General features: G+C 39.8%; 1 protein-coding gene across 5 annotated transcripts; it reads right to left on the bottom strand.

Moving 5' to 3' along the window:
• Positions 1–19218: 19218 nt before the first annotated feature.
• On the bottom strand, positions 19219–24895 carry POR (C-CAP/cofactor C-like domain-containing protein). 5 transcript variants are annotated; one of them, XM_086439764.1, is made up of 2 exons: positions 23806–24894; positions 19219–19681 (listed from the first exon to the last, which is right to left on the bottom strand). In XM_086439764.1, the coding sequence occupies exons 1-2, from the start codon at positions 24850–24852 to the stop codon at positions 19520–19522; spliced, it is 1209 nt and encodes a 402-aa protein (XP_086295890.1). In that variant the 5' UTR covers positions 24853–24894; the 3' UTR covers positions 19219–19519. The 5 variants fall into 5 exon arrangements, 4 of the variants coding, with proteins under 4 accessions (XP_086295890.1, XP_086295891.1, XP_086295892.1 ...); XM_086439765.1 differs by having other exon boundaries at positions 19654–19704; positions 23806–24893; XM_086439766.1 differs by lacking the exon at positions 19219–19681 and adding an exon at positions 20343–20630 and having other exon boundaries at positions 23806–24892.

Here is a 24895-nt window from a genome sequence, read left to right as displayed (position 1 = left end):
ATTATTTGACAGAGTTCATGCAATTGAAACTAAAAGAATAAATACAATTTCATTCTTCTTCCAAAGATGTGTATGAGACAAGCTCACATCATAGAACTTACAAATCCAGGACCCACATAGAAGAGGTGGTTGGAACCAAGTTTGATCTCCATTTGCTTCCATATTTTTTTCTCTCTCAGGACATAAATCCTCCTCTTAAAATTATGTTTGATTATCTTGGACATATTTGTCATTTCTTGAAAGCCAAGAGGACACGTTTGGTAGTGAGAGGAAAAAGAGGACCACATGGTTTCTTCCAATTAAACAGATTCAGTCATTCAGATTAAAGAAATCAAGAAGTTGAGTGTATGAGTCAACACGTGGCACACGACCTCTGGTCAATAAAACTCATCCATGCACGCTACAGCCCCTCCTTTCGTCACTGATTGCATGGCTGTTAAAGAATTAACGTATTAATATTTTGGGTCCCAAATTAAAACTATACTCAAGTTGAAGTTTCTGTCATGCAGCTTCACTCCAAGAAGCACACAACATTAATTACCAATAGATATATATATACATAGAGAGGGTGTCGCCATCATCCCACAATTAGGACCGTTGATTGTCCTCAGAATCCACACCATTTACCCTAGACCATCCAATGGTTGTAGACCTTGGGATGATGGTGATATATTTTCTCACACATGGTGCAAAAAAATGAAGCATCAATGAGATGAAAAATCGCACACAAAACACACAATGATTTACATGATTTGACAGTGAACCTACATCCAGGGATCATATCAAAATTCTAGTGCAATGTATTCTTTCAAGTTTAGAACCCTAGAATCTCTATAAAAATTGAGAGCATAGAAAATGTTTATCTCCCAAAATAGAAAATCCTAGACGGCTTTCCCAAAAGAATACATATATACCCTAAAAAACATTTGCCTTGGGGGCACTATTGTGGGTCGAGCCCACTCTGCCTCAAAAAAGACCTTTTTTTATTTTGCCTCTTGAAGCCCATGCTCAAACAAGAACACATAAAATCATAAATAACACATGGCATGTGCTTATGGCTTCTTAACCATGAATGTTTAGCCTGCCCATAGAACTAAAGGTGGGTTTGATTGATTTTAGTAATGAGATTTAAATGGTTTTTTTGAATAAGTCTTTTTTTTCTTTTCATTTTCCCCTAGGAAAGCTATTAGGTCAGTAATTAGTAGGTGAAAGTAAGTTTGGAACCCAAGTCATAATATCAACACTCACAGACTTTAATTAATTAATTGAATTCATTTTGTAACATGATATCAGAGTGGATTATCCAACAACATACGCTTTATTGAATATTTCGTTGTAAAGGGAGATAACATGTTATATAGGATTCACTTCGATTTCTTATTTTAATTTTCCGTTTAGATTTTAAAAAAATAAAAATAAAAGAACAAAATTGGGACTAGTTGATTTTACCCAAGTCCCAGGCTTGGATCCACCAATGGGTAGGTCCAAGTGTCCGACCCCTTCTACTCAGGTTCAATTACGATATTGTGATATAGCAACCCATTTTTTGTCTTTCTAAACTACCAGTTAATGATCTTGATATATGTAGAGAATCTGATATAGCAACCCATTTTTTGTCTTTCTAAACTACCAATTCATGATCTTGATACATGTAGAGAATCTGAGAATGGTGGTAAAATGTCATTTTTATCTAAGATTAAATTATCACGTGTGACTATTAAAAGAAAAAGGTCTCTTTCCACGTGTGGAGGATGATGGGTTTCCCACCCTAACAACTACAGCTCTCATAGGTGAAGCCTCAATATTTTTTTCTTGGTTTGGCTGCAAACGCATAGAAGTTAACGATGTTTTATATGGCAGACCCCCTAAAAAATGTGAACCCTACATATCTTTACTTAGATTGCAAGCATTTAGCAATAAATCGAGTAGAAACTCGGGTAACAAACTCTGCCTGTAGCTTTATTCCAGTTGACTCGGACTCGACCGAGGTATTTTAACTTGACAAGTCACAAGACTCGATCACTTGTTTCTAAAATAAAAGTGAGTCATGATACTTAGACTATCCCACATGGCACACTCAATCGACTCTCCTGACATGACAAGTTCGAGAGTCACAGATCTATAAGCCTCAAGGTACACAATTCCCTCAGGATACACATTTTTATGGGGAAGTGCAGTTATGTATTCCGACTTGTACAGATCTACGGCTCCCGAACTTGTCACGCCAAGAGAGTCGATTGAGCGTGTCACGTGGATAGTCAGATTATCACGATTCAATAAAAAAAATTATTTCTTTAAAAGAGCTTTTATTGACACCCCAACTTTTACTTATTTCACTCCAATTTCTTAAATTATTTCTTACACTCTAATTAAAGAATAAAACACACCACTCAAAAATTACAAAAGTTTCTTTCAAGTTATTACCTCAACATTACAAAGAATATTCAAATAACGTCAATAGTTGTTTATAATTAGGAGCTTATTTAAAATCCTAAACCTAACAAATAGAGATCTAAAAGAGAGAGAAAGTAGAAATTGGCACTCCAACTTTTACGATTTCTCAGTCGTAGACTTATTTTATTTTATTTTTAATTGATGTGTAATAAGTAAAAGTTGGAGTGCCAGCACTCTTCTTTAATTAGTTTCAAGGGCACTTTGCTTCAAAATTGTAAAGACAATCTTGATGATAGTTCAATTTTTTTTTTTTCATTTATTCTTTAGGTTTTTTTTTTTTACATTTCTTTTCCCAATATCGTTAATCATCATACAACTTGTTTCAATAAAGGGTATTGGGATGAATCGGACTATCAATTTCAAATTCAAGAAAATGTGAATTTTTTGGAACATTGAGGTGTTCCCTTACCTATGCATCAGTGAGACACCATCAATTGATTCAACCATAATTTGTGACCATTTGCCAAAGTTGAAAAAAAAAAAAAGTTACTACAGATGTTATTTAAGGTTTTTCCATGGTTCAACGAATGAGAAATTTTTGTCAGAGGTCTTCTTGAATTCTGGATTAATTACTTTAGTTTATCTCGTGATACTGTATATAAATTATATAAAATTAAATGAAGGAACAAGATTCATTAAATCGATCACAAAATTTTGGTAGGAAGTTTGACAATAAATTAAGACGATGACAAGGTAAGGTCTGTGGTATATCAAAAAAAAACCACCCAATTAAATATAACAAATAACTCGTTCAAGTTTCTAACTCGAGTCAGACAAGTTTCCGAGTTGACTTGGTTCACATGTGTTTAAATACCGAGTCAATTCAATATTCAATTGTTCCATAGTTTTAAAACATGGGATTAAACAGTGAGTCGTGCTTGGGTGAGAAAAAGCATTTACTGTGATTCTCACAATTCTGATGTGGCGACATGCTTACATAGCCGTAGATGGTTTTTAATCATATCGCGAGGAAACACATCTATGGTTATATGCACATCCCACGTCAGACTTGTGAGAATCGCAGTAAATCCTTTGTGTCATTTCAGCATTTTCCTTAAACAGTTGCATTGCAGTCAAAGTCTTTAAGTTAATCTCAAAACACTTCACTGAGATCGTGCCACATATGCCAACCCAAATCGAGAAGTCATCGACAAATAATCGAAATTAGTTAAACAAAATGCGACTGAGCAGAAAAGAAATATTTGTAGGCAAAGACCAGAGTTAGATAAAGACATGAAGGGATGTGACCTTTGACCATTGGGGCTGGTTAGAAGGAAGTTGGTGCAGCCAATACTCTATCACTCCACCACCTTTGAAACCCCAAAGACATTCTTCTTTAATGGGGGGGAATACGTCAATGGCATTCGTTGGAGGCTTGGCTTCTTTCTCTTTGTCCATTTAATACATTTTCCTTTGTTTCTTAACAAAAGTAAGAAGTTTGTTAAATATTATTAATAGTATATTGCCCTCTTTTGTGCATATTTTTAAGTTATTGTTGATTATGTTTTCTAATGCTCAATTATACTTAAATAGGACTTATTATTACAGGAAGAAAGATGATTTGGTAGATCACGAGAAATAAAGTCAAAATTACTTATATTCAAACCTAAAAACAAAAGTTACTCATACTCAAGAGTAGGCTCATTAGAGTATGTTATTTGTAAGTTGAAAATGACTTATTTAGGATTTGGACTAACTGTTCATTTTAATTATCAGAACGTGAATGATCATGTTTTCATTAAACAAAATTTAGAACAATAATGAATTCGACAGTTTTAACGTATGATTATTTCACAAGTTTAAAGTGACTATTTCCAATTAGTCACTTTAAACATGCGATATAATCACTTTAAAAACCTCCAAATTCGCTATTATTCACGTTTTGATAGTTAAAATGAACAATAAGATGGAATCGTAAATTTGTCAAAAGTTGATCACTTTTTCTTAAATATCCCTATTTGTTAATGATAAATTATCAATTGATGAGACAAAGCAAAATTATTAGGACACTTGGTTTGGAGTTTTAAGAGCTTGAGAATGAATATTATCATGCTAGAAAATATACCGTGTAACTTTAGTATCGACACTTGTATAAAGACATGATTAATAAAAATAAATTACCAAAACAAAATTAAGAATGATTATGAAGAAAGATTCTTTGAGCCAATCCCAAATTTTTAGGGTTAAGACTTTAATGATGATGAAAATGAATCATGACATGGTGTAACCATAACATCTAATTACCTTTACATCTCTAATATTCCATAATTCATGATGTGTACATGTATTTGTCCAGAATCAATGTCATCATTTCTCCATTTCCATGGTAGTCTAAACTTTCATCTCTTAGAAATGCTTAATTGTCAAAAGGTGGAGATACCTCCAAATATGATAAACCATTTTACTTTTCTTTTAATGGACCTAACAATCTATTTTCAGATTTTATCGAATAGGAATCACCAATCAATATGATATTTGAGTGTTGATTCCACGAAGAGTAATGCTGGAGTGACTTCCTAGGACACTACATTCAACACTCAGCTGACTTGGCTGACGTGAGAATGTGCACTCCAACATACTGCTTTTCACTTGTATCTCAAGGAAAATCACCTAAGTAGTTTACACCTCCAAGTCAGCTCAGTGTGGAATGCAGTGTCGTGGGAAGCCTCTTTAACATTTTTCCTTCCTCAAATAGTGGGCCATATATACTCATGGTTTTGTGGGGCCACCAAGCTGTCTGGAGTACGGAAGCTATCTAATCCCTGAAGTACATGATCCAACCTTAAAAGTAACACACAAGTTGCCATGTACAGAGTCAAAGTAACAAGTAAGGAGAAATGAGAAACAATTTCTTCCCCTTGTTTCTATGCTCTTCACTTATTTTCTTGCTCTCTTACATCATTTGTTGTCGGCACAAGTTTTTTCCTGTTTTTTCTTAAAAACATTGTTATAGAAATATAACTTGAGTTCACCTTCTTCTTCACGAAAGGTAATATTTTTTTCAAGCAAGAAAGAGAGAGAGAGAGAGAGAGGTTGCTTCTTCAACAAAGCTTTCTTGTCGGGTGGACCATCTTCCCCATAGCATAGGAATTTTATTTTACTTAAAGGCCTCTTATGTCACGAAAAACATTATAATTTTCTTATAACATCGTCAGCTAAACAAACTGAGTTTCTTGCTGTGTTGGGTTTCCAGTTTCCACCCATTACATCTAAACTGAGGACTTTATAAACCTTCTTCGAAGGTTTCATTTGGCACGTATATATAGATGTCACTCTCTTTCCATGCAAACTCTACTACATGGATACGAATACGTCATTCATTAATAAAATAGATAGATAGTACTTAGATACTATATTTCTACATATAAGTGAGGGAGGGAACATAAAACACATCTGTGCATGTGATGTTGTCTAGCAGTAAATCTAATGATTTTGTTGTTGTTGTTGCAGAGTACTTGATTTGAAAATTCTGGTGTCCAACAGATGAGATGTAGAGATATTTCCTAGGGATTCCCAAGAAAAATCAATACTAATCCCTAGGGAATCTGTATTTCCCTTTAATGTCTTTGTGATGAACACGAAAATCCTAAATAAAATTATTGTGAAAATAAAAGAACACCAAGATTTATGTGATTCAGCTGGGTGCCTACTTCCATAGATGAGATAAATTAAAATGATTAACTAACTCTGAGAATGGTACTATTGCCCAACATATCTCCTGTGGGGGAAATTCTATGATAAGGACACGTGGCATGTTCCCTAAGCACGGAAGTACCTTCAGAGCTCGGGGTTTAGCGATAGGTAAGCCCGGTAGATGAAATCCTCGGGTGCAATGGATGATTGAACTCGGACCCAAGGCACCAGGATGTCAGATAGCACGGGAAATTACAGATTAGGTCGGATGTACGGATCTGACACATACTACAGTTGATTGACAGCATCAACAACTCACGTCACCCCAGAGGTGACAGGGCAGTTGCAACAACTGCTGCAGCTGATATGTCAGGGAGTGACCTAACTGCCCTAGGTCACCTCAAAGATTGGTACAGGAACCAAAAGGACTATATAAGGAAGAAGGCTATGGGTAAAAAAGGGGGGGTTCAATCTCTTCTTCTCTAAAAAAGTTACTTAAATTATACTGATCAATTTTTCTAACTTGATCGTCGGAGTGGGCTGATTTGCAGGTCCTCCCGAGCTGAAAGAGAAGGAAAGTGTAGAGCCATTTCGTGCATCTACAATTTGGCGCCGTCCATGGAAATCTTATAAGGAGAAAAACGACCAAGATGGGAAGAGCTAGAGGCGAAAATCGTGGAGAACCATCAAACCCACTACCAGCAGACTCGTTCCCAAACGCGCCAGACCCAATGCTTGCAATGTATAATTTACTCACGGAGATGAGAGAGGAAATGCGCAGGGGGTTGGAGAAACAAAATGATGAGATAGTGGAAATAAGAAGGGAAAATGAGGAGCTCAGGCAAAGGCTAGGTGAGCGTGCGGAGACCGAAGAAGGCCCAGGGGCAGAGCGGAGTAGCGATCATCCTGTTCGAGCAGCAAGAACGGAGGTAGACTGGACCGAAGATTCAGCAGCAGTAAAAACGCAGCAAGGAAGCTCCGAAGTTAAAGAAACGATGACGAGGAGGGAAGTGGAGGAAATGCTCAGAAGAAGGGATGAGGAATTCGCCCGAGGAAAGGACCCCGCACAAAAGGTAAGGAACGCGATTCGGGAACTCAAAGGGACACCATTCTCGTCGGCGATAATGAAGTCAGAACCACCTAGGTCGTTCCACATGCCAAAGTTTGAAACTTATGACGGAACACGAGATCCTATGGATCATATACTGCAGTACAGAAGTCAGATGGTGTTGTACCAGAACGACGATCCATTGCTCTGCAAGCTATTTCCGTCAACCTTGAGGTTCGGAGCCATGATGTGGTTCCAGGCCTTACCAGCTGGAACAATAACAAATTTTTCCGAGCTAGAGGAAACGTTTGTTGGGCAGTTTGTTCATCTGCGAAGGAAGAAGGTCGGAGTTAACACTCTATTTAATCTTCGACAAGAGTCCGGGGAGAGTATTAGATCGTTCGTAACTCGTTTTCGAACAAAAGCCCTGGATGTAGAAGGCATGGACGAGGCAACTGCCTGCGCGGCGTATATCGCTGCGGTCATCCCTGGGACACGGTTGCATGAGTCCTTGATCAAGTCTGACCCGACTCGTTTGGAAGATCTGTATGCGAAGGTGGAAAAGTACATCCTGGTGGAAGAATCGGTAAAGGGCAAGAGACGAAGCGCTCAAACAGTGGCCAACAGTGAAGGGGGAATGGACGCTGCAAAGTTGCCGGCACACCTCGGAGGGGAAGGAAGCAAGAAAAGGCGGAGAGATTCGAACGAGCAGTCGTGGTGGAAGAGAGGCCGGGTGTATACCCCGCTCAATGAAAAACTATCCGTGATACTGAGGCACATAAGGGGGGAACCCGACTTCGTCCAGCCACCACGGGGGTATAAGGGGAAACCCGGAAAACCGTACTGCGAGTACCATGAGGCTGAGGATCACCCTACTGAAGATTGTTACAGGCTGCGCCACATCATCCAGGATATGATCGAAGCCGGGAAGCTCAAAGGTTATGTCTCCACGGGAAGAAGAAGAGGGGAGACTACCGAGAGATCCGAACGAAAGCCCGAGCGAGTAAAGCCAACTAAAGGAGGGCGACGAGAGACGGAAGAGCGCAGGATAGTTCATACTATCACAGGATTTTTAGGGGCCGAAGTACCGTCTAGACGGGAGATTCGGGAAAAAGTAAAAAAGATCCGACATATGGTCGGGGTCAACAGTGTGGCATCAGGAGTACGGATGGCAGGAACGACGAACCACGGAACTGATTCCCAGGCAATTGTGTTCACGGAGGACGACCTGAAGGGAACGGCAAGGCCCCATCAGGACGCACTAGTCATCGCACTCCCAGTGGGAAACGTCGAGCTCCGAAGAATACTGGTGGACCCAGGAAGCGCGGTGGACATTATCTTCCTGAGCGCGGCAAAGAGGATGGGGGTTTCAGAGAGTCTGGAACCCACACCGACCCTTGTCTATGGGTTCAATGGTGTTTCGAGCAGCCCGGTAGGAGAAATCACGCTCCCGATCACCGTAGGGTCAAAAGTGGTGATGACAAGATTCGTGGTAATAGATGCGGATTCGGCCTAAAACGCGATCCTGGGGCGAAGGTGGATACACGAGATGAGAGCGGTCCCGTCGACCTATCATCAAGTCATTCGTTTCCCGGGAAAGGAAGGAATAATGGAAATTAGGGGTGACCAGGAGATGGCGCAGAGGTGTTTTCACCTGGCTTTGAAGCAAGACCGAGGGCCCGAGGCCGTCCCCCTGAAGAAGAGAAATGTACCTCCAACTGTTGGTGAAGCTTCGTAACAATTATAGAAGCAGCCGCAGCGAGAGCAGCGGGTAACAGTTGAAGAAGTCGAAGTTGTGGACCTCGGCGATAATGGAGGACAGCTAGTTAGTATCGGTACCACAATGTTGCAGGAGGAGAAGACAGCACTACTCCAACTTCTGAGGGCAAACAAAGACGTATTCACATGGTCATTGGAGGACATGCCCGGGATAGACCCATCGGTGGCGTGTCATAGATTAAATGTCAATGAAAGCTTCCGACCTGTTAGACAGAAGCCGAGGAGGCTGTCTCCGCGCCTTAGGCAGGGGGTAAATGAGGAAATCGAGAAACTCTTAAAGGCCGGGTTTATCAGGGAAGTAGAATACCCAGAATGGATAGCGAACATAGTGGCAGTACCGAAGAAGGATGGGAGGGTGAGAGTGTGCATTGACTTCACGAACCTGAATAAGGCGTGTCCAAAGGACAGTTTTCCGCTGTCAAGGATCGACAGGTTGGTCGATGCCACTGCTGGTCATGAGAGAATGTCCTTTATGGACGGATACTCGGGGTATAACCAGATCCCCCTAGCAGTGGAGGACCAGGAACGAACATCATTCATCACCGAGCAAGGATTGTTTTGTTTTAAGGTTATGCCGTTCGGCTTGAGAAATACCGGGGCAACTTACCAGAGACTCGTGACGAAAATGTTCGAAAGATTGATCGGGAAGATCGTGGAGGTATATATCGACGATTTACTGGCAAAAAGCAAGCGAGCAGGGGACCATCTAGTAGACCTCAAACAAACATTTGATCGACTGAGGAGTTGGTCAGAAGGGAAAAGCCTTGGTCCTATCACGGGGACCAAGCCCAACTGAGGAGTTGGTCGGAAGGGGAAGCCTTGGTCCTACCACGGGGACCAAGCCCAACTGAGGAGTTGGTCGGAAAGAAAAAGCCTTGGTCCCACCACGGGGACCAAGCCCAACTGAGGAGTTGGTCGGAAGGAAAAAGCCTTGGTCCCACCACGGGGACCAAGTCCAACTGAGGAGTTGGTCAGAAGGGAAAAACCTTGGTCCTACCACGGGGACCGAGCCCAACTGAGGAGTTGGTCGGAAAGGAAAAGCCTTGGTCCCACCACGGAGACCGAGCCCAACTGAGGAGTTGGTCGGAAGGGAAAAGCCTTGGTCCCACCACGGGGACCGAGTCCAACTGAGTAGTTGGTCGGAAGAGAAAAGCCTTGGTCCCACCACGGGGACCGAACCCAACTGAGGAGTTGGTCGGAAGGGAAAAGCATTGGCCCCACCATAGGGACCAAGCCCGACTGAGGAATTGGACTAAGGGAAACCTCCATAGGAGCCAAGTCCAACTGAGGAGTTGGTCTAAGGACGAAGCCTCGATTCCTCAATAATAGCCGAGCTGAGGACTTTGTTTGAAACTAAACGCCTAGTCCATACTAAGGAGTCCGATTCAAAATTAGAATCCCGGTTCTTCGCTGGCATCAAGCCCATGCTAAAATACTAAAATCAAGACAAGATCTCTGTCTTGAATAAACGATGAGCCTAAGGTGTTAGGTATAGTTAGTTATTTAGGCTTTGTTTTTTAAAGCAATATGCCTTAATTTAAAAAGCAAAAAAGAGAAAACAAAATAAAATGGAAGGCACAAGAGGTGGCACAAAAAATATATATATTTATATACTTCCATTAGGATTACATATGGAGTTACAAAATTATGCTACAAAGACGGAAAAAGGAAAACTATTCGTCTGCTTCAATCGCTACCACGGCATCTTCGGGGGCTTGGATGTCAACTGGTGCAACTGGGGCTTCGGGACTCGGCTCGGGAGCACCGGATGGTGTAGCTTCTGGGATCACCTCCGGCCTCTTTGCAGCGGCCTCGGCTTTCCTTAGCTTCGCATTTAGCTTATTATAAGCTGCCTCCCAGGCTTCCTCTAAAGAGTCCAGCTGGGCCTGGAGGGAGTTGAGCTGATCTTGAAGTGCTCTCTCCTGCTCTACCTCCTTCGCTTTCACCAGCTCTTCCAGGGAAGAGACCTTCCCCTCCGCCAGAGCTAGCTTATCTTTATTCTGCTCCAGCTCGGATAATGCGCTATCCAAGCTTGATTGGAGCTTTTGGGAATTGGCCGCAGCCGCATCCCTTTCAACCTGAAGCTGGAGAACACGACCTTCCGCGGCCCGAAGGTTATCCACGGAAGCGTCGCGTGATTCAACGAGCTTGGCCACAGCGTGTTGAGCCTGGTCAGGAAGGAAGAAATGGCGTTAGCAGGATGGAAGAACGAAAAAGATATAGCAAATTAAAAGAAAAGAGCAAGAAACCTACCACGGCCAAGGCCCGGAACGCGTCGCGTGAGAATTTCGCCGAATCAGCAACAAAACTTCGACGAACCTTCTCAATGTCACGCGGGAGCGCGGACGCATCGAAGATTGCCCGGGCTACTGCCGGGTCAGATAAGGCCGAGTCCTTATCAGACACCGGCCTCCCCCGGATCATGGGTTGTACCACCCATGGAGAGGGAGGGGGCATATTCCCCCTTTGTGCCGATCCAGCCGAAGATGCCTGTGATGGCTCGGCTGGATGGTTAGATTCCTCAGGTGCGGGAGGTGGTGGCAGCTGGAGAATGGGGGCCGGAGAGCGAGGCCCCCTCCTTAACCTCTTGAGGAGAGGCTGATGATCTTCCTCTTCTTCTTCTTTCAGAGGGGCGCGCCCCACCTCAGCAGCTCCAGAAGGCCTGGTTGGGGGAACCTCGTTTATTTCCTCCTCGGAATCTGAGCCGAGGACGGGTGGGGGGCGCTTGGATTGGAGCGCCATATCGGATAGAGGGGGGGAGAAGAGCTGTCACTTGGTCGTAGAGTTCGGGGTTTGCAAGAAGGTGAGCGATCACCACCAACTCCCCCGGGAACTTATCTTTGCTCAGACCTGCAATATCGTTCGACAAACTGTTCAGGAAGTCACCAAAAAAAAAAGGAAAATGATGCATGACAGGAATCAAGACGGGGACAATCAGTAAAGCTCACCTTGAGGGTTGAAGGATGAGAAGGCGAGAGGGGGAAGCTCGTCCCCTGGGGCGTTTTCCCATTGCCCGGCCATCTGGATCGGGAACAAGAACCACTCCTTGTCCGAGTCCGGCAGCTCGACCAAGGACGGCTTCCCTCTCCTCTTCGACAGATAAAAGAAGCCCGGCCTGTTCGGGCACTTCTTTAAAGCAAACTGGGCCCTGATGTCCCAGAGCCCGAGTTGGAGGCCCTCCTCCAAACCACTGTTCATGTGCTCGAAGGCACTGATGAGTCGGAAGAAATTTCCGCTCATTTGGCCAGGGGCCCTCCTATAAAAATTTAGGACCTCCCGAGTCAACCTACTTAGAGGGACTCTGAGGCCCGCTTTTAGTTGCCCCCAATGCACCACTGTGGTACCGGGGGCACTACCCCTGAGCAGCGTGGCATCATCCACATAGGACATGCCCACGCTGTCAGGGACACCAAATGTGTCCCTAACTAGCTCAAGGGGAGGGCAGGCGGGGGAATAAGATTTCCCCCTGGCCATGAATAGAGTGAGAAGGAAGAGGGCAGAGGCAGAGGAGAGAGGGAGACCTTATTTTGGTTACCTTTTTCTCTCCTCCTAAAGACCCAGAGGCCTTTGGTAATCGAACGGCTGGTGGCGCGAAGGAGCTGGGAGGACGCAGCAGGAGCACGAACGGAGGCGCTGAGAAAAGCAAGGAAGGCACGAGAAGGCAGGAGGGCAGGGTAACAGCAAGGCAAATGAAAGTGAAAATGAAAATGAGAAATGGATGGGGCATTTATAGGCCTGAGGAGCCTCGAGATGCGCGACTGAAATCAACGGCTGGGGCCTCTTAAGCCCATAATGATGAGGCATTAATTGCTGGACGATTCGATATGACCGTTCGAAATTCGTGCATGAATCAAGCCTTCTACAGAACGCCACGTGTACTCTATGCAATAATTGCGCCGTTTAAACCAACAAACAGGACGCGTGCTACGATAACAAGCCAACCGACTGCCATCCTCGAAAGACGAAAAGGCTAAGTAGCGGTTCGCCATAAAGATACCATTGATCCTAGCTAAGATCCAATGGGAGGTTGCCACGTGTCAACTCACTGAGTCATTATTTTTCTCGAGCACCCGGGCAATCTGCCCGAATCCTCGAGAGGGGGTATTGTGGGGGAAATTCTATGATAAGGACACGTGGCATGTTCCCTAAGCACGGAAGTACCTTCAGAGCTCGGGGTTTAGCGATAGGTAAGCCCGGTAGATGAAATCCTCGGGTGCAATGGATGATTGAGCTCGGACCCAAGGCACCGGGATGTCAGATAGCACGGGAAATTACAGATTAGGTCGGATGTACGGATCTGACACATACTACAGTTGATTGACAGCATCAACAACTCACGTCACCCCAGAGGTGACAGGGCAGTTGCAACAACTGCTGCAGCTGACATGTCAGGGAGTGAGCTAACTGCCCTAGGTCACCTCAAAGATTGGTACAGGAACCAAACTAGAAAAAGGACTATATAAGGAAGAAGGCTATGGGTAAAAAAGGGGGGGTTCAATCTCTTCTTCTCTAAAAAAGTTACTTAAATTATACTGATCAATTTTTCTAACTTGATCGTCGGAGTGGACTGATTTGCAGGTCCTCCCGAGCTGAAAGAGAAGGAAAGTGTAGAGCCATTTCGTGCATCTACATCTCCTTATACCCCTTGAACCAAGAAGCTCCACATGCCTTCACCAACTTGGCAAAGTTGGCACCTTCAGGTGAACGCTCTACTTAACAATTTATATAATTGACATATGTAACACTATCATCTTCATCAATCAAATTGTTTATCATCTTATTTTATGCATCTCGAGATAAGGATATGATAGTGATATCAAGGATAATATCTTGAAAGGAATCCTCCAACGACCTACAAATATGATATTTTGCTTGGTGTTCTAAAAAGACAAATAAGACTAGTGCTTCCACTAACTTGATACAAAAAAACAGAGGACCATATGGGATCCACCATCTTCAATCAAGCCTTTTGTTTTTCTTAGAGGGTGATAGATAGAACTAAGTGGGCCCAAACCATTTTCTTGACTAAGACCCTTAAGTTTAAGCAAATAAGATGCTGATGGAAAGAAATATATATGTTGTTTGTTGTTCTTCTTCCTCTTGTGTATTAATCTTAAAATAAACTAAGTATAAGTTAGCTTTGATTGAGATTTCTTTCTTTGTTGATCTCTTTCCATCACATGAGGAAGACAGTCACTCTTATGATCGTTAAGTAGAAATATTAAACAAACACAAACCTCTATAATGACTCCAAGCAAAGAGAGTTAAAAAATCAAATACTTCCTATTAAGTCTACTACACGTGAATCGTATATGTGAGGATGTATACATTTAAATATTAAAACTCAACATCCAGTTTCATCTACTAGGCACCCAACAACCCCAAAACCAGTATTAAACTTTGTAATGTAGGGTCAAGAAATCTCTGCTAAGTTCATCGTATCTTTACCGTTTCAACGATGATTATGTTTTGAAAGCTGCACTTTCTTTTTTGGGGTTGCAACCTTGCATTCCATTGGTGAAATATTTGCTGACTCAAGTGCTTACATGGTTGATTCATGGAGAGATACCTAGTTGTGTTTAATTTCTAATTAAAACTAAAGAAGATTTAGATTTCTTCTAAAAATGACACAAAGATCTTTATAGTAGAATTTTAATTTTCCGACTCGCAAGTCGTTGAGGCTTATGACAGAAGACTTAGAATGAATCTACAATGATTAAATCTATCAACATCCATTGAGGAAGACGAAACAACAGTTTGTAGAAAATGTTTTCAAGACAAAAATGAATTCCGATGTTTGATTGGATCATAGAAAATCATCGAAAAGGGATTTGATTTTTAGTTTTAGGGGAGCGGGTAATAGCGAGATTGTAACATTTGAAGATGAGAAAATCATTTTTTGTAGAAAATGATTTTTCTGCCAAAATATGCAATCTAACATCTACAAATCGTATTTTCTAGCTCAGGGAAAAAAAACCCTTTTCTCACTGATTTTCCATACACAACCATAGAAGGATTTTTTTTTTTCAAGTATGAATTTCTCTGCCTTCTTACAATAGTTTAGTTTATTCGCCAGGGGACTTGTTATATGGTCTTCATTAGATTTGGATTTTCATGACTAACATCCTATCTTAATCGATGGTTTCTAAGCTGGCACGCTGTTAGGCACCGTAATTTGGCTTCCTGATTAATCCTACATTATCAGTTCGACTAACCAAAATGGCCCACTTTGGAAGCTTATAATAGAAGGCTTAGGATGAATCTATACCAATAAACGTATCAAACAAGCATTGAGGAAGACAAATAACATTTCAAATCTTCTCTAGATTTTTATTTTTATTTTTGAATTAATGACTTACTCTAGTGTAAGTTTTTCTCAACCGTTATGTCCAACATTATGGGATTGCTAATGAGATTAATTATAATTCTGTTTATTAACAATGGTGAATATTAAAATCCAATAATTGTTTAATATATACATATGTTTAAGCATAGTTAAGTCTGTAGCGAACATTTGTACAATAAATAAATCATTGTTTTAGTCCATCAACTACTACTCTTAGTTGTTGGCTCAACTCTCATTGGCAATGACATCAAGGATACAACTCAGGATAGTGAGAGATAATGAGAATGATAGTTTAATGATCACTAATTTAAACAAACATATAGAACAATCCAGATGAAATATATAATATGAGTCACGTTGGTCTTTGTTTAATTACCAATCAAATTCAACATTATGTCACTTACTACAAAAGAAAGCAAGAGGGTTATAGAGTCTAGACTTCCTTACAGGTCACCATCAACATGTCTTTTGGGAAGGAAAACAAAGAACTTTAGGGTATATGTATGGTTGTAGAGTAAAAAAGCTTCTTTGGAAAATAATTTTTTACGGAAAATGGTCCTAAAAAATAGATTTTTTTTGCACATCTAAGACAAAAGTCAAAAAAAGAGAATCAGTTTTATATTTGAATGGTTGGTGGATGGTAATCTTGACAATAACATTAGGATTTTCCCACCCTTCAAAGAATCAATTTCATACGTTGTAAAGTTGTAGAATATTTTTCTGTCTAAGACGAAAAAATCATATTCTTCTGGGAATGATTTTCCCATGAAAACACTTAATCATACACATACAACCTTATTCATATAGACCATTAATCCTAAATTACCATTATTTTTAGATAGAAATGGGCCTACAACCTCTCTCAGATTTGGTTGGAGTTTGATTCGGGCCCCTTTTGCAAAGGAGTTAAAGCCCAACCCTAACCTGTCACGTAATGGACCGAAACAAATAAGAACATTAGATCTCACTTTGGCCCATTAATAGGTGTAATGGGTTGTACAATTAGATTTGGGCGGACCATTAAAGTATTTGAAGGAGTTTTAAGATTTTGAATATAAATGGGATTAATATAAAATCAAAAATTTATGTTTTTAATCCAAAGATTTGGGGTGAGCTAAACAAATATTGATCCTCCAGTCCATTATATCTCAGTTAAGTCTATTGAATTCAATTGACTTCCTTAATCATTAATCATTCCCAAATCATCTCAATTGACTTTCTCTTAATTTATCATTTACTGGAACTATTCAAACATTTTTTTTTTCAAATGAAATTTTTTACTTCTCATTTTATCGTCTTTTCTAGTCTTTTTCAACGTCTATTTCTATTATACTCAATCTATTGATACTATAGTGCTTGACTGCCCAAAATTCAACTCTGTACGACATATTCAGTCTTTCTATCGTCTTATAAAATTTTGTTGATTAGTCTGCAACTGTTAAATAACAAAATTGACTTAAATCGATTTGCAAAAGTTTGACATTGGGTTTGGCCTAGTTAAATAATGGTTCAGAACCAACCCCTCCTAAAACAAGGTTTTAAAACCATGAAACCTAATCTGAAAATCTGCTTTATTCACTATTTTTATTGATTGACATTGCCATTTTTATTGAATCCACATATGCTGCACTGGCATAGTAGAGAAGAATTCCCCACTATTCAGATTTTCTTACATGATGAAATCGTCGAGATAAAAGTCTATGCACTTTGTCAATGGCCAACTTTTAATAATGGCCATTATTGAGGTTGATTGTGAAATGCTTTGGTACAAAGATAACTGATTACTAAAAGATTTGATTTTTTTATTTGTAGAATATGTCATATACTATGAATAGTTAGATATTATACAACAAAACATAACATTCTAATACACATACATATTAAAAAATATACGACAAACTAAGACATATCACATATGCATTAAAATGAAATCAAAGCTTTAAGTTTAAGAAGGTGGCTAATGTAAGAAAATATTTTTTAAGGTATCACCTCAGTGAGTTGGTAAAGTCTAAGTAATACCCACTCATGTTTACCTATCTGAAAAAGAAAAATATGTAAGTTCATAAATTAATTTCTCTAGGTCGTGCAAAAAAAAAAATTTCTTTTTTTTTTTTTTTGTGCTTATCGTGGTGGGTATCCCCACCCTTTGGTGAGACTAATCCCACGGTCCACCCCACCCCATCGGAAAAGTCCGACATGCAACTGGTTGAGTCGATGGTCAAACGGACCTAGAGGGTGGCCTCAAGGAATTCATTGCTTTGTGGGGTTTCAAACACTTGACCTACTCTTCCTGAGGAGCTTATCAAGGCTCAGCTTGCCACTAGGCCAACCCCTTCAGGTGTAGGTCCTGCACAATATAATTTGATTAAATTTTAGATTAGGTAGTTGCAATAGAATTGTAAAAGAATTAGAAATAAAATCTCAATCTATTAGAGGAGTGATGAAGGGCTAAGGATCCAAAACGATCCAATGGCATGTATTGAAGGTTGGTCTAATCAATGGTGTAGCTCTCATGGTCTTCAACTCCATGAAGCTTTGAAATCTTGGAGCCATTGAGATTCCTCTGCAAAAGAGTTGATCAAGATTTGATTGGATGGTTTGGGTTTGACCATCAGATATGCAATTTATTGATTTCATTTAAAGCTTTATTATATCAAGGTTTATTGAATGTAATCAAACGATTAAGAGTTCTATAAACCTAACATAGGAATTAAAGCTATAATTTTATTAATACCTCTACTATCCATCCTTATACAACTAGGGTCAAAACTATTACCACGAATTATTATTTAATAACTGACCTACTTATTTATCTCTTAACCAACCTATGTACCTAGATTTCAAGTATAAATAATTGAAGTTGTTCATGATAGGATTCCAATTTTTGACTTTTTACAATTCCAAATCAAGAATTAATGGCCTTTGGACTATTTCAGCTTTGATTCATCAATAATAGAGTTTGTCAAATTTATTTGACTATCAACTTGTTACATTTTCTTAATCTGATATTTGGGTAGATAGCGATTTCACTAAAAAGATAACGTGATTTCTAAACAGTAGAAGTTAAAAAGTCATGTTAATTTATATTTTTAGAAGTTGGTAGGTATATATTATTTCTATGTAGTATTGAGTACCAACTCAGGAATGTGCATGAGAAATAGAGAGAGTAGACCAAAAGCAGAGTTGAAATTTGATAGAAGATTTTGAGGTAAGTTACATTGCAATATTTAAAACAAGGAAATGGTTAAGAAAGTAATAGTTCCATTTCATTATGATGGAACAAAACCCTGACTGAAATAATGAAGTCCATTCTTTTTAGGTTCCCTAATGAGAGTGAACATCTAGTAGAGAGGGGAATTGTATTTCCAACATCGTCGGGAAAATCAAATACGAACAAATTTTCAATAACAGAAGACATAATTCTAGACAGATTAGAATGGAGAAATAGGATTCATTTAGCTGACCCCAAATTACTCCTTAGGATAAGACTTTGAAGATGATGATGATGAAGAACAAAACACGCTACGTTTTACATCGTTGACAATATAACTACATCAACGAATGAAATGCGAACGATTCATACAAGGAATTATTACTTGGGATTGCTGTAAATGGGCAAAAACCCAGGTTGCCTATGGATTGTGAACCTAATGACAATTTGTGTGCCAAGCGGACCAAAAAATGGCTTGTTGAGCCTGGTTGTATGGTCCAATTGGGCCTAACAAGTTCTTGATTTTGGCCTGAACTTTTCTATGCAGAGTTTTTTTTTTTTGTAATTCTGTTTTAACGTCCACGTTGTGGATCACTGATTGAGACTGCCCAAACTGATGATCCTGTATGTTTTGCGCCTTACGTAATATTACCGTATATGTATTACATTGAGATTGAAAAGTTAGATTTAATTGTTTGAGGGTTGGAAATTAAGGGTGCAACTTGGTTCGGGTTGATTCGGTTTAGAGCAAAATCAGAACCGAACCAACCAAGGTCGGTTCATTATATGGGAACCAGAACCGAACCAATTTAGTCTAGAACCGAACGAACCCAAACTGACCTTAATTCGGTTCGGTTCCATGGGTTGTAAAAAAAAAAAATTTACACAAATTTATCGATAAAATTATGTAAATAAATGGATTATGAAAAATTAAAAACCCAAAAACAATTATGAGATCACATAAAAAATTAGATTAATTTCAACAACAAAAACGATTGGATTTCTAAAAATTATCGAAAAAATTAATTTTTCTCCAAAATGACCAAAACTACAAAACCCAACCCTTCCCAAAACAAAATGAGTTTCCAACTTTCCATGAGAGATACCTACAGCCACACACCTGCAACCGCACGCCAAGAGAGAGAGAAGGAAGACCCGCCGGCCATCGGAGTTGAGAGCACGCCCGCAATCGCACGTCTACAGCCTCACGCTGAGAGACAAAGAGAGATAAACCTGTGGCAATCGGTGACATCATGACAATCGGTGGTTGCAGGTCGCAGCCGTAGATATGAGAGAGAGAGAGTAGAAGAGGGTTAGTTTTAGAGAAAAAAAAAATTACATTATATTTTTAAATAGGATTTTGATTCTGTTTTCGATTTGGTTCGATTATTTATAAATCCTGAACCGAAAATAAAACCGAACCTATTGGTTTTTATTTTCTTTAACCTGAAACCGAACCGTACTTAATTAAAATCGAACCAACCCAATCCAAAATTCACAGATTGGTTCGGTTCTTGGTTTGAACCAAATTAACTTGCACCCCTAGTGGAAATGTGGTACAATACAATTGCGAATTACAGGATTGTGATGATAAGGAAAATAAGGAACTATTTTTTTTTTTTCCTGAATCTCATGCTATGCTTCCATGTCAGACTATCCATGTTTGCATCTCATTCCATTGATTAATGGTCCATAAAAGAACACGCAACAGAAAGAGAAAGATAAAAACTATTGACTCCTCTTAAGCATTGAAATATGCCATGGTGGTTACATTTCCTGTTTGTTGCTATTCTATTATTTTATTTTTTTTGATAAATATAACTTGTATTAATTAAAAGAAGATAGGGACGCTGAGATAGCCCCCATTGTTGCTATTCTATTATTAAGTTACTATTGTGATTCTAGGTCATGTGTTGAGCTGTTTCCTTTTGATTTGAGCCATGATTCATAACATTTGAAATAGCATTTTAGTAGCTGTTGAATGAGAATGTGTAGCAAGCATGGACAATTCAACTGATGTGTCCTTCATCGAACTTCAGAGCAATGGTTTTAATGGCATGTGAGGCATAACTTGAGGTGAGGTTCATTAGATTAAGAGCTAATCATGTACTTGATCTCCAATAACTGAGGATGCATACCTCTACCTATAATGAATACGCCTGTTACAAATCAAAACAGTGCAATGAGAAATGTCCCCACCAATGATCTATGTCCTAGATTTGGACTACTTAACATACGTGTGTCGTTCTCGTGATCATATTTTAAAAAAACTAAGAAAATGAACATGGTTGTAACTGGAAGATAAATTATGCAACCTCTCTCATTCATCTTCTACCCCCCTATGTTCCAGGCAGTAATATGGAAGACAGTAGGATCTAGGATGGCGTTTTTTTTTCCATTAAGGGTGTTTTATTCCGTTCTTGTTGAGAGTCTGGAGTCATCTTTTCCAGCCTCTGTTATATGGTGGTCCTAAAAGGTCTCCACTAAAATTTCTTTCTTTATGTGGGTGGCAGCTTTGAATAATCTCCTACAGCTTATCAGCTAAAGGCAAGGGGTATGATTCTTGTCGATTATTGTTGTATGAGTGAGGTAAGTGGGAAATCAGTGGATGACCTCCTCATCCACTGTCGAGGAAAATATGTTGTATGGTCTCATTTTCTATTATTGTGTTGTTTGGTGGCAACCCTGTTCAGTTCTCTCACTTTTGCATTGTTGGAAGTCATCAACCTTTACTGGTAGAGTAAAGATTCTGTGTAATATCATTCCTTTTACCATTTGTTGGGGTTTGGAAGGAAAGGAACCTTCTCCTCAGGACTTAATCACTAGCATTTTTGGATTGTTGTTTCTTTTTGGTGTTTTAGAGAGTTTAGATGGTTGTGTTTTTGAGGATTTTACGTTCAGATGGGATCTTGTATGCAGTGAGCTTAATCACTAGCATTTGTTTTAGAAAATAGTTATGTTGCTGCAATGGTAGGATCAGCATGCAACTTTTGCGTCTTGCTGAGCAGTACATGGCTCTTTTGGTGGAGCCTCTGAGGGGACAACCATTTTGTGTTACTGTTGTTTATGTTTCTAACTACCCCAATGTGAACAGAGAAGATTGCTATGGGAAGCTACAGTTAACCAAGCTAAGTACATCAGGAGCCATTTCATCCTAATGGGGAGATTTCAAGCAATAGCAAATTACTATGAAGGCATCCCAGGAACCAGAGCAGTAGTGGAACAGGAGAAAGTGGAGGGATTCCAATGTCAAGGGGTTCTGAGTATAGATGTGAATGAGGAGGAGGTGAAAGAGGATATGTTCTCCATCAATGGGGACAAGGTCCTTGGCCCATATGGGTTCACCTCTTGGTTCTTCCGAAATGCCTGAAGCCTTGTGGGGACTGAAGCAATCCAGTGGTTTCTGCCCCGTCTAATGCCACAGTATACTTCGAGAGGGCCATAAGAGCAGGAAAGGAATGACCCGTTGACAAATATTTTATGCAGAGATGGACTGGAGTTAGCAATAAAGATTATTGTAGAATATTAGAGGTTACACTTGAATAGCATTTCAATGGTACGATTCCCACCCTCTTGGCAAGCTAGAAAGGTGGTGAGGGACATTGCTAGACTCTCATAAATGTGTTCTTCTGTCTCCTTTGGCTTTGTGTAGAGGAAAACCAATAGAACAGCATATTTGTTGGCCTCCTTTGCATCTAATGATATGCATGTAGAGCTCCTGCCTCATGACTTCCCACGTGAACTAGCTTGTATAGGGAGGATGCCAATGGAAGGGCATATGTAAGAATGTAATGGTTTCCCCTTTCTTTTTTTTTAACTTATTAGTAGGCTAGGGGTCAGCACCCCCAATTACTTTCCCAAAAAAATAGTTTGCATGAACAATACTTAAGAGAAATAGTTTATGTAGAATCAAGCAAATCTTATATAGAGAACAATGGGCAAAGCATGAGAAAACATTGATATAAGGATTACTTCAATCATTTTCTTATAAAAAATCAATGTGCTGTCAATACTAACATAATGAACCAGTGGCCTTTTATTGGGGAAAAAATTAGCATAATCATTTAAGGGAAAATAGTCCTCGAGACACTATAATCTAGGGTTCTTGCAAGAGTTGCCTCAAATTCTAAAGTTGTAGCAATCTTGGCTGGAAGGCACACATGGGCAGTCACGGCCTAAGCAATCATATCTAATAACCATTGTACCAAATATATACCAAAAGAGATCTTGCATGGTGCAACCAATTTGGTTCATTGAAGCTTGAACACAAAACAATGAAGGGTTTATACAATTTGATAATTAGTACAGTTTTTTTTTTTTTTTTTTTTTTTTATAAAAATAAATTATATTAATGAAAAAAGCGAGAAGAGGAGGCTGAGATAGCCCCCAAATACAAGACAAAAAACAAAAATGACAAGGAGAAAAACAAAGAAAGGAAAATCCGCTCACTGAGGGATGGAACTAAACACAAATAACTTCCCAATTAAAAACAAAATCTTGGAAGCACACTCCCTCAAAATCTCTACTCAACTTTGACCAAAGAAAAAGAAACCCCATAATATCTAAAATCACTGTGTAAGTCGAATTCTCCTTGCTATGGAATACCTTGTTGTTGCGCTCTCTCCAAAGACCCCAAGCAATGGCTGAAGGAAGGATAGCCCAGAGATGCCTCTTTCTCAAAGAGAAGATATTGAAACTCCAACCCTCTAAAAGCGCAAAAAAAGATAAGGGAAGAACCCAATCCACCTGAAAGCGAGACAAGAAAAACATCCAAATAACACGGGAGAAAGAACAATGAATAAAAATATGATTGACAGATTCCCCGTCCCTCGAACAAAGATAGCAAAAATTTAGGGTAATCCACCCCCGACAAATCAAATTATCTAAGGTAAGGATTCTACCCAAAGCGGCAAGCCAAACAAAAAAATACACCTTAGAAGGAACCAAAGCGGACCAAATGATAGAAGGAGAGAAAGAAACCTCATACAAAGGAAGCAGGCAATAATAGAAAGACATGACAGAGAACTTCTTATCCTTAGCCTTGATCCATTCCCTTATGTCCTGCTCGTTCTCTCTGATTTTGATCGAGTTAAGGAGATTAATGAAAGAAGAGACCTCCATCAATTCCCAATCATTGAAATTCCTCCTAAATCCCAGATCCCAAGAATTTGTATTCCCGTTCCGAATCAGACACTATCTTATCGAATTTTTTTATTTTTTTTTCCAAGATAATTAGCACAGTTACAGTATACAATTTGATAGGTTCCCAATAAAATTTAGATATAAAACCTCCTAACATTCATCACTTGGTGCCTCCAAATTTGAAATACTTACCGTAATAAGACGTTCTTCCTCCGGCAAAATGGACCAATTTGGGGACTGCACCGCGCGCAACCATCGAAAATCATCCACATTTGCCCAATTTCCAGTCTCTTCGTCAAGATTTGCATCTCTAAGGTCTTTCTCAATCCCTTGGTAAAACAATAGGTATGGTGCAAATCTCACACCATGACAATCCTCGATTATTGGTCTACTCCGAACCCGAAGATAGAAACTTGTGTTCTTAGCATGGTGGATTCTGATCTGATGAGACGCCAACATAAACGTACAACCCTCAACTTCTTCGATTAGAATCGAACCCAAAACAGGTCCCACAAAAACTCGACAATTCCTCAACCGATAGATAAAAATCGCCCTTGAGCTACCCATTAGACGGACTTCGCAAGAATCGAGATCTGAAAGGGTGAAATCTCCCTCTTTTGAATCGTTAAAATGCTTAAACAAAACAACTCCCTCCTTGTTCCTAAACCCGGGAGAATCCCTTACCTGAAAACTAGATTTTTCAGCTAAGATTTCATCACAAGGCTTAATCTCAGGTTCATTAACGACATTTCTCTCATCTTTCTTTATGGATTTGTTCTTAAATGCAAATTTCTTCTTCGGTAACAACTCAGAATTCACATTTTCTAGGGTTTCTTTCAAATCAGAGATAGTTTTCAGAGACGATCGAACTTCATAAGAGGGCAAAAAGTAGGAATTCTCAGCTACGAGTTTCTCAAGTTCAGAGATGACGATGGACACTTTTTCAAGGTCAGATTTTAAATGAATTTTCAATTTTGGATCTGAGACTTGGCGACATCGATCGAGTTCGTTTTCTATGGATCTCTTAGTTTCAGAAAATCGATCAAGGAAGGATTTTGTTGATTCAAAAGAGGGTGAAGAGTTGGAATCGGACTTACGTGAGGTGACTTGCTGTTGGAGACGAGATTCGTGAAGATTTGAGAGGCGTTCAAGCATTGTTTCGTGCTTGTTCTTCTTCTGTGCGATCGAATCTAGGGTTTTGTCTGAGATTTGTTGAGGGTTTGAGAGATCTTCTTCCATTGTTCTGCAGAGAAGAGAGGAGAAATCGAACGTCGGATTAAAT

The sequence above is a fragment of the Akebia trifoliata genome, chromosome 4 (genome assembly GCF_017979445.1).
Source record: "Akebia trifoliata isolate Shusen 1 chromosome 4, ASM1797944v1, whole genome shotgun sequence".
Classification (NCBI taxonomy): Eukaryota; Viridiplantae; Streptophyta; class Magnoliopsida; order Ranunculales; family Lardizabalaceae; genus Akebia; species Akebia trifoliata.
This window is presented reverse-complemented; position numbering and strand designations above follow the sequence as displayed.

What these genes read in the sequence shown, in the direction of transcription:
- POR (XM_086439763.1), bottom strand. Translation starts at nt 24,852, where the DNA reads ATGGAAGAAGATCTCTCAAACCCTCAACAAATCTCAGACAAAACCCTA. An exon ending in AGGAAGAACGTCTTATTACG is followed by an intron (nt 23,218 to 23,805) that starts GTAAGTATTTCA and finishes TCTCGCTTTCAG; the next exon opens with GTGGATTGGGTTCTTCCCTT.